Source organism: Dipodomys merriami, unplaced genomic scaffold (assembly GCF_024711535.1).
Source record: "Dipodomys merriami isolate MVZ:Mamm:240054 unplaced genomic scaffold, mDipMer1.0.p SCAF_509, whole genome shotgun sequence".
NCBI classification, from domain to species: Eukaryota; Metazoa; Chordata; class Mammalia; order Rodentia; family Heteromyidae; genus Dipodomys; species Dipodomys merriami.
The window spans coordinates 247,236-259,385 of record NW_027206079.1 but is presented as its reverse complement, the minus strand read 5'-3'; the positions used below and the strand labels follow the sequence as shown (position 1 = coordinate 259,385).

General features: G+C 44.2%; 1 protein-coding gene across 2 annotated transcripts in view; it reads right to left on the bottom strand.

Annotated features, from left to right (window-relative positions):
• Nucleotides 1-12,150, bottom strand: part of LOC138810769 (histone-lysine N-methyltransferase 2A) — a 78,025-nt gene that overhangs the window by 40,807 nt on the left and 25,068 nt on the right. For both annotated transcript variants that reach the window (XM_069997976.1, XM_069997975.1), the window contains 4 exons: nucleotides 9,968-10,037; nucleotides 3,484-6,140; nucleotides 1,690-1,867; nucleotides 167-401 (listed from right to left, as the gene is read on the bottom strand). In XM_069997976.1, coding sequence (XP_069854077.1) covers nucleotides 167-401; nucleotides 1,690-1,867; nucleotides 3,484-6,140; nucleotides 9,968-10,037 — 3,140 coding nt within the window. The remainder of the gene's footprint in view (nucleotides 1-166; nucleotides 402-1,689; nucleotides 1,868-3,483; nucleotides 6,141-9,967; nucleotides 10,038-12,150) is intronic.

Below are 12,150 nucleotides of genomic sequence, written 5' to 3'. Positions count from 1 at the left end.
GAGTATTTCTTACTTAAGTACATCACAAAATTCCAGTCTACAATTAATCTTGCAGCCAAGGAGACTCAAGGCAACTCTGGTCTCCTTATCTGTCTCTACAGCAAAGCAGAGATGAAGCAGCAGCCTTCGTGCCTGCAAGGCCGGCGCTGCTGAAGATGCCACTCACTTGCAGCACTGCTTCTTTATGTTGCGGCCACCAAACTTGGGCTTGTCTAAGCAGTTAGTGCAAACACCACAGTCCTCAGGCACCTGGCAGCCAGGACACTGCCCACAGCGCCTTGACCGCCGTCCTTTCTTCACTGGAGGTTCCTGAGGTGCCTTGTTTCTGGTGACAGGCTTAATTGGTTTGATGGGTGGAGCAAGAGGTTCAGCATCTTCAGAGCCAGCAATTGATGACTTGTCTGTCAAAGAAATGTGTCATTAGGTTTCAAGGGAATCTCTAATCCCTTCCTGAGGAATAGAGGGGCAAGACCTCAAAAGTTATTCAGTCAAATTTCATTTAATTGGTAGAACTTGGATGTTTTTCCTTTTATTGGAATTAGGGTCGCAACTCTACTACTCAAGCTACGTCTCATTATTTTCTTTTATCAGATAGGGTACTGCACTTTTTGTCTAGGATAGTCTCACACCTATACCTGTACCCTCCTACCTATACATCCCAAGTAGCTGGGATGGTAGACATGTGCCACCACACTCAGCTTATTCTTTGAGAGTCTCCTTAACTTTCTGCCTCACTGGCCTCAAACTACTGTAATCTTCCTATCTCCACCTCCCTGGCAGCTAGGACTATAGATAGAAGTCACCATACCAGCCAGAACTCAAGATTTTTTATTTATTTTTTTGCCGACTCTGGGGCTTGAACTCTAGGCCTTGGCGCTGTCCCTGGGATCCTTTTGCTCAAGGCTAGCACTCTACACCACTTGAGCCACAGTGCCACTTCCAACATTTTCTGTGATTAATTAGAGATAAAAGATTCTCTTGGACTCGGCTGGCTTCGAACCACAATCCTTAGTTCTCAAATCTCCGGAGCCGTAGGAGGACAGTTAGGAGCCACCAGTGCCCAGCTTAGAAATCATTAAAGTAACTACTTAAATGCTTTTAAATGCCTGTAATTGTAGCCTAATGAAAATTTAAAAAATCTAACCTAAAATTTCAAAGAAACCATGAACTGTATACATCTAAGGATTCTCTAAACCCCTAAAGTCATTAAGGGTAGGTACCCAGCATATTGGAACTACATGGCAGTCATGATAATGTGCCTCACAGATCGCCAAGGCCCCACTCTGAATCTGCCAGTTCTGCCAAAAAATAAAACCAAAATCCACTGGTGCAACCATGTTCGCTTCTAGACACTGGCTTGGTACAGCAAAACACTAGGACAGACTTGTTCCTGAGAGACACGAAAGTCTTCTAACAGCCTTGAACTTCTATCCAAGGACTCCCTGACTGCCTTGCAGACCTTCTGCTGTACTGTGGTGGTATCAGAAAGGCTCTTCCCAACTGCCCCTGGATACCTCTCCCTCTCACTTATGGGACTTTCCTCTCATGACACTGTCACACGTGTAATCTCTTCCAGCGATCTAGTTTTTCAAAGACTCAAACTATGAAGAGTCTACCCGGCATTCCCAAAATAGTCAGCACACACAGCAGACGTCTGCTTGCACCCCACGGTTGACCTTGCTGACCTACCATCATTCCCCATGGAAGACAAAATTTTTTCTCGTTCTTCCCACGGTAAGGCACTCAAGGTGGGCATGTCATCAGGAAACACAGCTCGTTTTCGGCCAAGGGCAACAGCAGCTCTTCTGCAGACATGTTTAATCCGGGGTCCTCGCACCGAGGTCTCTGATGAATCACTTTCTTGACCCTAAATAAGGCAGGCCAGAAACAATGACAACCATACACACTGGATATATAATTAAAGGAAGCCAAGGTATACTTGATAGATTTATTATCATCTAGCATCAAACACACAATTCTAGTTATTCTCAGCTCAGCTGATAAGCCACATCAATATATAGAAATAATATCCTTTGCACCCTAAAATGAGCAGCTCCCAAAAGAAAAAGGCCTCTCATTCTGAAGAAATCCATCCAGTGTGGTGCTTCCCACCTGTAATCTTACACTTAGGAGGTAGAGAAAAGAGAACCAGGAGTTTGCAGCTAGCATGGGCTGGCAAAATCGTCTCAAAAAAAAACAAAAAAAAAAAAAAACACCAAAAACTAAAGGAAACAAAAACCACCCAACCAAGCAAACAAACTAAAAACCAACTAAGCCTTTATCCCAACTGTACTGCTTCTTTCCAATTCCCCTCAAAATTCAAGCTACCAGCCTTTATTACAAAACCAATTTGGTACCAAGGGGCTATTCTAACCACAGACGATTTCCTATTTCCTCAATCAACAGAGTAGTAGTATAAATAACTGGAAATGGTAGTATGTAAGGTGGCAGCTCCAAACAGAAGTGTCTTACATTTTAAGTAACTTCTGCTCCTATCGCGAGGAGGCTAGCCAAAAATTCCTCCAAATATCAGTATTTTCAGCATAGATGTGTATCTACTCGATCAACAGGCTTCCCCAGCAAAGGTCAGTGTCCAGCTCCTTCTTCTTCTTCTTTTTTTTTTGGGGGGGGGGGGGCGGGGTCCGGTTGTGGGCCTGAACTCTGGGCCTTGGCGCTGTCCCTCAGCTCTTCAGCTCAAGGCTAGCACTCTACCACTTGAGCCACAGTATCACTTCCGGCTTTTTTCTTTTTGCTTATGTGGTGCTGAGGAATCGAACCCAGGGCCTCATGCATGCAAGGCAAGCGCTCTACCACTGAGCCACCTTCCCAGCCCCTCCAGCTCCTTCTTTTGTACTGGGTTCTTCAAGCTATTTTCCCAGTTCTACTACTTCACTTAAAAATGCTGCTACTGTAAAAACTGTTCAGCATTGTCTCAAGTAACTGAGCTCTTCAGCTTTCTGTTTCTCACTTGTATTCTCACAATATCTATCACCTTTTACCCTATAGTCACCCACTATTCAGAGGCAGAGGATTGCTTCAGTTTTCTCTCCTGTGAAGGACAGTACAAGTGTGTGGCTACACAAATGTGCCCTCACAATGAAATCACAAAAAGACTGCACCACAGTCAACCATGGGGCACCAACCACGCTTCCCAGTACGGTTCCAGCCTGTCTTCCAGCTGTTTCACACTTTACTGTGTGTGAGTGTGTGTGTGTGTGTGTGTGTGTGTGTGTGTGTGTGAGTGTGTGTATGTGTCCTCAATGCTCGGGTTTCCTCATCCATGCCTCATGCTTTCTCACTGCTGCCTATATATACAACGTTAGGTCCTTGAAGGATACTGCACAACCTCCCCCCAACCCTCCTTCCCCCCCCCCCCCCCCCGGGACCTCAGCACTCCCTAATTCCCCTATGTATAACTCAAACACATGGCCAAACTAAAACCTGCCCACAGAAGAGGCTCAGAGGTTAGGTGAAATGGAGTACCTGTGCTTTGGGCTGGTCGGTCTGTTTAAGACTCTTACTCTTCTCGATCTTGCAGAGCTGGGCTTTGGCCTTTTTTAGGAGGCTGGCAACCCTCTTGTCAGTCATTGGAAGCTTGTCTGCCTGAGCCAACATGGAGCCTATGGAGGAAGTGGAATGTTTAACAGTGCTAGATGAAGGAGTGGAAAGGCAGAGGGCTTTCTCCTTCTCCAGGGACGGGGCAGTTGGGCCGAGGTCCAAGTTGTTTTTTTCCAGATTTCCTCTCCCTTTCTTTATAAGTATTTTGGTTTTGACAGCTGTTGTATCCCCAAGAGTCACAGAAGCAAGATCAGTCCCAGAATCAAGTGATGAAGACTTCTTCCGCCCTGTGGCCTTTTTGGCAGAAGATGAAGTGGCACCATCTTCACCAACAACCTTCTCTTTGGAAACCCGACCCATAGGATACAAAGCCGAACTACTCTGAATTTCTGATCCCTTTTTCCTTTTCTCTTTCCTGGACTCCCGCTTATTCTCCTTCTCTCTCTCCCGGTCTCTCTCTCTACTCTTGTCCTTCTCCACGCTCTTGTCAGCATCTCGGTCTTTGGACAGCTCCTCGGGGGCCTTGTCTTTATTTCTCCCCCTCTCAGTCTGAGAGCCTGGGGTGAACCAAGGGAAGAGAGGAGTGGGACTACTTGATGAAAACGGCTCTGACGACGGAGCGCTAGTCTGCTTCCTTGCTCTCTGGCTTTTCTCTGTAGATTCCCCAGACTGAGTCAGGGAATGAGAAGGAAAAGTAAAAGTTGGGTTTAAGGCACTAGTGGCAAGAGGACTAACAGAAATGCTCAACGAAGAAGAGACAGAAGACGGGGGAGTGAGAGGTGACAGCTCAGAAGTGCTAAGCCTTCCGCTCCTTGTCCTCATGGAGTGAGAAGGAGATCTTGGCTCAGATCGAATAGGACTAAACACTTTCCTTTTTCTTTTCCTATTAGAGACTCCGGAAGAGGACGTCCCAGCAGAAGTTCGATTACTAGGCAAGGTCACGGACTCGAATATTCTAGAGTGTGCCTCACTTGGAGTGAATCTCGGAGCTCTGAGAAGAGGGCTCCTTTTGTGCATATCAAACCTTGTTCCAGAATGGAGTGGGGAGAACAACCGGGCCGAAGCAGCAGTGCCGGATGCAGAGAAGCCAGACGCAAAGCCAACGTCCTCAGGAGTTAGTGGAGGGGGGCGGAAATTATCAAATATTGGTTTGCGGATCAGACCTTCTTTGGCATACTTTGCTGAGGAAAAGTATTGTGGCTCTGACCTAGAATGCTTTAACGAAGTCCACCTGAACGTAGGCTCTCGCAAAATGGACTTGCGCTTCCCTTGCAGGGAAGCCGCAGAAGCAGGCAAAAACGGTGACGCTAAGGGGATGGTGGGGGGCATGAGCCAAGGGGTGTGGTCAGAGATGCCGGAGGCTGGCTGCAGGGGAGGGGGGGGAGTGAGCAGAGGGGGAGGGGGGGAGGAGGAGGGCTGCTGCTGGGGAGCATTCTGTAGAGCTGACAATTTCTTAGTGGTTCTAGATCCAAAACTCCTCTCTGACACGGAATACCTTCTGCTTCTCCTCTCACTGCTCTCGTTCTCGGGGGACTGGGAAACAGGCAGTGGGGTGTGAACTTCAGGGGTGTCACTGTGCTCTTCAGGGAGCGCCTGGGCCTCCTCGGAGGCCTGCGAGTCTGTGGTGGTGTCGATGCTGGGACTACTGGAGCGGGAGGAGTCTGAAGACATTTGGGAGGAGTGCTGGGAAGCTGCACTGGACTTTTCAGAAGAGCCGCAGGAAGTGGCACTGAATCTACTATTTGGGGTGGACTCGAGCCGGGCAATTTTGATGGGCGGGTCATAATCCTCGTCCTCGATGAAGCGCCGGGGCGTCTTGATGATCCTCGAGGAGATGGCGCTGACCACGGGCATGATGAACTGGCGGATGTTTTTCACCTGCGTCTTCACCTTTCTGCCTTGCAACTGAGCCGCTTCTTTTTCGATTTTCTTTTGAGCCCCCTTCTTGGCCCTCTGCAAGAGCTGCTTAGCGATTGTCGCATCGGTCCTTTTAGAAGAAGGAATAATCCTGACTGGCTTAATCCTTCGGGGGCTTTGCCTGACAACTGTCTTGTCTTCTTTCGGGAGTGGAGGGGTGCCTTCCTTGTCCTTGCGGACCTTCTGGGGCTTTTCCAGTTCCGAGCTGAGGAGGAGACCTGAAGGGGTCTTTATCCGCTCTGTGGATGGAGGCCGTCCTCGCCGACGAACGATCTGTACCCCTTTCCTTCCTATTTGAAGCTTCCCTGTCTTAAACTTAGACTTGAGAGGAGAGAGTTTACCTGCTCTTAGTTTTTTAATCTTTGTGGCTTGCTGAAACATTGCAGAAGGTGTCCGTTTAATTTTCTTTAGGCTATCTTCTCTGTTTCCCTTTGGCAGCTCTGAAATGTCTTTTCCGTGTGTTATTTTGATTTTTACTCCAGGGAAGGTGGGTGGTCTTCCTCTCTTCTTCTCTATACTTTTAGAATCTTTCTTCTTGATCTTATCTCCAGATTTGGTCTCTGATTTACTTAGAGGGGAAAACACAGATGGGTCTGGGAGGATAGCTGAATTTCGGTCAGAGCCACTTCTAGGTCTCCCACGAGGTTTTCGAGGACTAGTTTTAACTGTGTATAGAAATTAAACAATGAAGAGCATATATTTAGCCGTGTAGTTCAGGTCTTAGCGAAACTGAATATAATTTAGCACAGGCCGTTCTGTTCTGAACTCAATTTGGGTCTACTGAGTCAACACATCTTAATTGTGCTTAGTTTCTTTTCACCAAAATTTTTCCTCCAAGAAAGCAAGTTAAATAACATTCCACCTGAAAGAACGTTTAATTACTTTTTTGATATAAAAACCAAGATAAAAATAAAAAGTTTTCAAATGAGTAAGGAACCCTGAAAACTGATGTTCTTCTCATGTAACCCCTCTGTACAGCATCTTTACAATAAAATTTAAAACAATAACAACAACAACAACAACAAAAACCGATGTTCTTACAACCTTAGATGAAGAAGACTTTTTTTTCCCTGAATTCAAAAATACTGCAGTTGCTGTTTTAAGCTATACTGCCTTGCCCTAGCCATCAAGAGGAACATTTAAGAACATGCTTCTAGGAAGTCATCTCAACTTTTCAGTTTAGAATTCAGTTTAGAATCTGAATAAATTTGAACAACAACAATACCAACTTTCACAGAAAAATGCTCTTGGACAGCTGAGCTATCTTCAACCTGTTTTACCAAAGGAAACTAAGTAAGAAAGTTTTGTCGGCTAGAAAAATATTCATCTATGAGACAAGAGAATAAGGCTACTGATAGGCTGTCACAGTGCTTGGTGAAGAAGGACACAGTGATGTGTGTGTTAACCTGCTCTCTCTCCCCTCTAGGGCTTCTTGAACTAGTCCGTACCAACTTACAGGAAGTTTTAACTTGAATAAATGACAATAGCAAACCAGCAATTTATTAGATCAGATCTCTACTAATCTAAATAAAAGGAGTTGCTTAAAAATTTATACAGCAAACTCAACGTGCCACTCATCAACTTACTCTGTAGCAACAGATTTACAAAAACAAGGCTATAGCTGGGCACCGGTGGCTCACGCCTGTAATCCTAGCTACTCAGGAAGCTGAGATCTGAGGATCACCGTTCAAAGCCAGCCTGGGCAGGAAAAGGCTGTGAGACTCTTATCTCCAATGAACCACTGGAAAACCAGAAGTATCTCTGTGGCTCAAGCAGTAGAGCACTCACCTTGAGCTGAAATGCTGAGAGGGACAGCACTCAAGCCCAGAGTTCAAGCCCCATGACCAAAAAAACTCCAAAAAACAAAAAACGGCTACATCTGCAATCCTTTCATAACTCTGTATGTTTGAAGTAGTTAAGAGTTGCCTATGCTCTATTTTCTCTTTTCTCACTTTTCAGTATTTCATAGACAACATTCTAACACGAGACCTCCCCCTTCACAGGTACCAAGAGAAATCACAGCCATTACAAACACTTTTACTATGGAGTCCCTTTCTAACAGAAATCAACTAAGGTCTTGTTGTTGAGCTTGCTTGCTTTCTTTCTTTTCTGTCTTTCTTTCTTCCTGTCTTTCTTTCTTTCCCTCCCCCTCCCTCTTTCTTTCTTTGTCAGTCCATGGGGTCTGAACTCTGGGCCTGGACGCTGGCCCTCAGCTCTTCAGCTCAAGGCTAGCACTCTACCACTTGAGCCACAGCACTACTTCCAGCCTTTTTCTGTTTATGTGGTGCTGAGGAATCGAACCCAGGGCCTCAGGTATGCAAGGCGAGCGCTCTACCACTGAGCCGCCTATTGTTGAGCTTTCTAAATATAAATGCATTGCTCAGATAACCTATGAGACTTCCCACACAGCTTAAGGATTTACAAATCCATTCTCAATATATTCTAATCATAACGAATTTAACAGACCAGGAGACAACAGGGAAAATACATTGCATTTCTTAAGATGGTTTACAAAAAGAAAAGGAAAGCATTCAAGGTAAACTGACAAAGCAAAGAAAAACAATAGGACACCATCTTGGAAGAGTCATGAATTGAAACTCTTGCACAGAACCCTGGAAGATGCCTTATATTGTGTAGAGTAGAATGGAGCCTCTCAGAGAGCTTTATCATCAATTTTCTCTCTCTTTTTTGGGGGGGCGGTCGGTCATGGGGTCTGAACTCTGGGCCTGGGTGCTGTCCCTTAGCTCTTCAGCTCAAGGCTAGCACTCTACCACTTGAACACAGAGCCACTTCTGACTTTTTCTGCGTATGTGGTGCTGAGGAATAGAACCCAGGGTCTCATGCGTGCAAGGCAAGCACTCTACCACTGAGCCACCTTCCCAGCCCTTCTTCTCTACTTTTAAAAACAAGCTTTTGACAGCCAAGTTGAAAAAATAAGATAGGTGTTGGTGGCTCGTGTTTTTAATCCTAGCAACTCATGAGACTGAGATCTGAGGATCGTGGTTTGAAGCCAGCCCAGGGCTGGCAATATGGCTTAGTGGTAGAGTGCTTGCCTAGCCCGCATGAATCCCTGGGTTCAATTCCTCAGTAGCACATAAACAGAAAAGGCTAGAAGTGGCGCTGTGGCTCAAGTGGTAGAGCATAAGCCTTGAACACAGAGAAGCTCAGGGACAGAGTCCATGCCCTGAGTTCAAGCCCCAAGATTGGCAAAAAAAAAAAAAAAAAAAAAAAAAGCCAGCCCAGGCAGGCAAGTCTCTTCTCTCCAATTAACCACCAAAAAACCCAGAAGGAGAGCTATGGCTCAAGTGGTAAAGTGTTCAGGTACAGCATCCAGACTCTGGGTTCAAGTCCCAGGTTGAAAAAAAAAAAAAAAACAAGTAGAAAAAGTAAAATAGAGAAAAAGTGAAAAAGAGAAGGGAACCAGCTCTACGGTTAGCAGCAACTAACCGCTCAATCCACAACCTGTCCACATCGGTTATAAAGATATTCTGTTGCCGTCATTTTGTTTCCTGTAGATGAGGGGTTAGATCAGAAGGTCCCTAAAATCCCCTTTCTGGATTAAGTTTTAAGGTTTATTTATTTATGGCTGTCCTGGGACTTAAACTCAGGGCTTCATGCTTGCTAGGCATGTGCTCTACCACTTGAGCTTGGACTTCATCACAGCTTAAAGAGACTGTTGCCACTATCTAGAGAGCACAGGTGCTCAGACATCACTGGCTAACTCCTCCCAACTAGAATGACAATCCCACTTCCATTTGGGAAACAGAAATGGTCAACTTGAGTGTTTGAATTGTATTACTATACAATGTAACATTTAAAAAAAAATTAGATTACCCACATCAAATCAAGCAGAACCACAGAAGAACCTAGAGTATCTCAAGATGGGGGCTGTTTTTTCCCATAAAAAGGTCTCCAGTCCTCTCCTACACACAGCTACATTAAGTGAACCATCAAATGTTATTTTCATTGAGGGTCTTCAATTAGGAAACTCAAGATGTTCTAGATGTTTTGTTGCTGAGGACAATAACAAATATAAAACACCCCATATAATTTTTAGTTTCTTTATTTTAGTACAGCATTTCAAGAGGCAGGTAAAATATAGTACCAATACTTTCATGAAATACCAATATTTTGTTTCTACTTCTTTGACAACAGACCAAATTTCATCTGTAAAAAGTAACGGCCAAATTATTCCTAGAGGCAAAAATACTATAATATATAGAATGTATAAATCTGAGGATGATCTTATCTTCAAGCATATCAGGCTTCCCAATCATTCGAAAGAAACCTCACTCCTATGCCCAAGTAGGACCAAGAGAAACATACCAATCATACTAAAGCAAACATGGTCTGACAGAGAAGCACACCCAAAAGACATCTCATTCACAAGCCACCTCTTATGCCCAAGGTGGGCAAACTCCTCCCTCCAAAGCCCCTCTCAATCTCCTAACAAATAAAACTGAAAAGCACATCCTGTGCCCAGTTGCCATACCTGAAGGAGACCTTGTGGGACTTCGCACTCTGACTTCTTCATCTGAGCCAAAACCTAAGAACTGCTCATCCTACAACAAAGGAAAATTATTTTACAATCAGAATCAAGAACATGAATGTGAACAAATCCCAAAGAAATGCCCAGAGGAGACTAATGAATTTGGAAACTTAGCTTATCCATATTAACCATCATCCAAATGGACACTATAAAATAACATAGTAAAATACATGGACCCGGCCATACAGCTTCTGTACAAATAGGAGCTGTGTAATAACTTAATTAATACATTGAAAACTCACTCTTAGTGCATAACACAAAGGAATAGTCCTAAATTTTAAACTATAGATACAACCCAAAACAAAGGACAACTTTAATTCAGATAAGCAAATCAGTGTAATGGAAGAAATATACAGCCCCAATAAAACAAATGCTTTTCAATAAGTACTTAAAACTAAAAATACACAGGGAGTAATATACCTACTAAATATTAACAGAGACTGAAAGGGCCGTAATTGTCAGTTCCTTAAGTCAGGAATTGATACTTAGATGTGATTTCTGTATATCTGATGCAGAGATTCTCCACATGTACTTTATGGCGTCATTTAAAATGCCCTGCGATAAGAGACTTAATGGTGGGCAGCAGCACTGGTGAAAGGAATCATGAACTGACCACACAGTTCCACTTGGAAAAGACTGAAAAAAAACCATCTCCCTACCTCTAGCTTTTAAGCCCACTTTCGCAAAATACAAAAGATTCACTTAACCTTTTTTGGATAAGCACTCGAGAAAGATGTTGTACCAAAGCAAGCAGATTAACAGAAATTCACTATTCAAAGTTATTTCTAGAGATACAGAAAGAGAACTTCAGACTCCAGAAACAAAATCCACATAAAATTAGAACAAAGTAAGGAATGAAGAACAAACTTGCCTGAATCTTATTTATAACCAAGTTTCAATATTTAAAGCCCACATTTTGCTCTCAGGCGCTAAACTCAAACGTGGACAGTGTCAGTGGATTTTCTGCTGAAGAGTTCTTAGTTAATTTAAAGCTGGAATCGGGCTAGTCTGCCTAATCGCTTTTCAATCAGGAATATGGTGAAAGGTAAATGTAAAATTTTAGACAAATTGTCAAGTTCAATTCTTAAAACTTAAATGTTTTTGAGGGCCAAAGTATTTGGGAGCTAGCCTTTGGAAACAATGCAACTGACACAATTCTGTGTGTGTGTGTATGCGTGCGTGCGTGCGTGCGTGCGTGCGTGCGTGCGTGCGTGCGTGTGTGTGTGTGTGTGTGTGTGTGTGTGTGTGTGTACTAGAACTTGAACTCAGGGCTTTGGGTTCTCACTTAGCTTTGTTGCTCAAGGCTGGTCACACCCCCAATTTTAGCTTTCTGCTGGTTAATTGAAGATAAGATTCTCATAGATATATCTGCCCAAGCTGACTTCAAACCACAATCTTGAGATTTCAGCCTTCAGAGATGCTAAGATTGCAGTGTGAGTGAGCCACTGCCACCCAGTTGCAATTCTTATTATACTCTAAAATGTGTGTGTGTGTGTGTGTGTTTTCTATAAGAAGAGCAGTGGGTTTGGAAGCAGTAAGTCTGGGGCAGCCAATGAGGGCAGTAGTGTGTTTGGGGCAGCCAATGAGGACAGCAGTGGGTGTAGGACAGCCAATGAGAGAGTAGTGGGTGTGAGGCAGCCAATGAAGAGAGCAGTGGGTGTGGGTCCTCAGTTAGCAGAACACTGAATCAGATGCAGGAGTTAGGGGATCAGTGAACCCCAATGAGGAGAGTGGGTAGGGGACAAGGCTGTTTTTAGACTCAGTTCCAGTACATTTGGTCTCTATACGCTTAGAAAAGTTACTATCTTTCTCTCGATACCTTTATTTATTGGAGTATTATACATAGTAAATAAGGTTTGTAAATCATCTGGAAACTCAAAGGTGACATAATCTTATTTTATTGTTCTTATTTCTGTTATGGATGAGATATTAAAGAGGTGCCATGATTTGTTATAAAGAGCCCTTTGTGGGCTGGGAAAGTGGCTCAGTGGTAGAGCGCTTGCCTTGTATGCATGAGGTCCTGGGTTTGATTCCTCAACACCACATAAGCAGAAAAAGCTGGAAGTGGCGCTGTGGCTCAAGTGGTAGAGCGCTAGCCTTGAGCTGAAGAGCTGAGGGACAGCGTC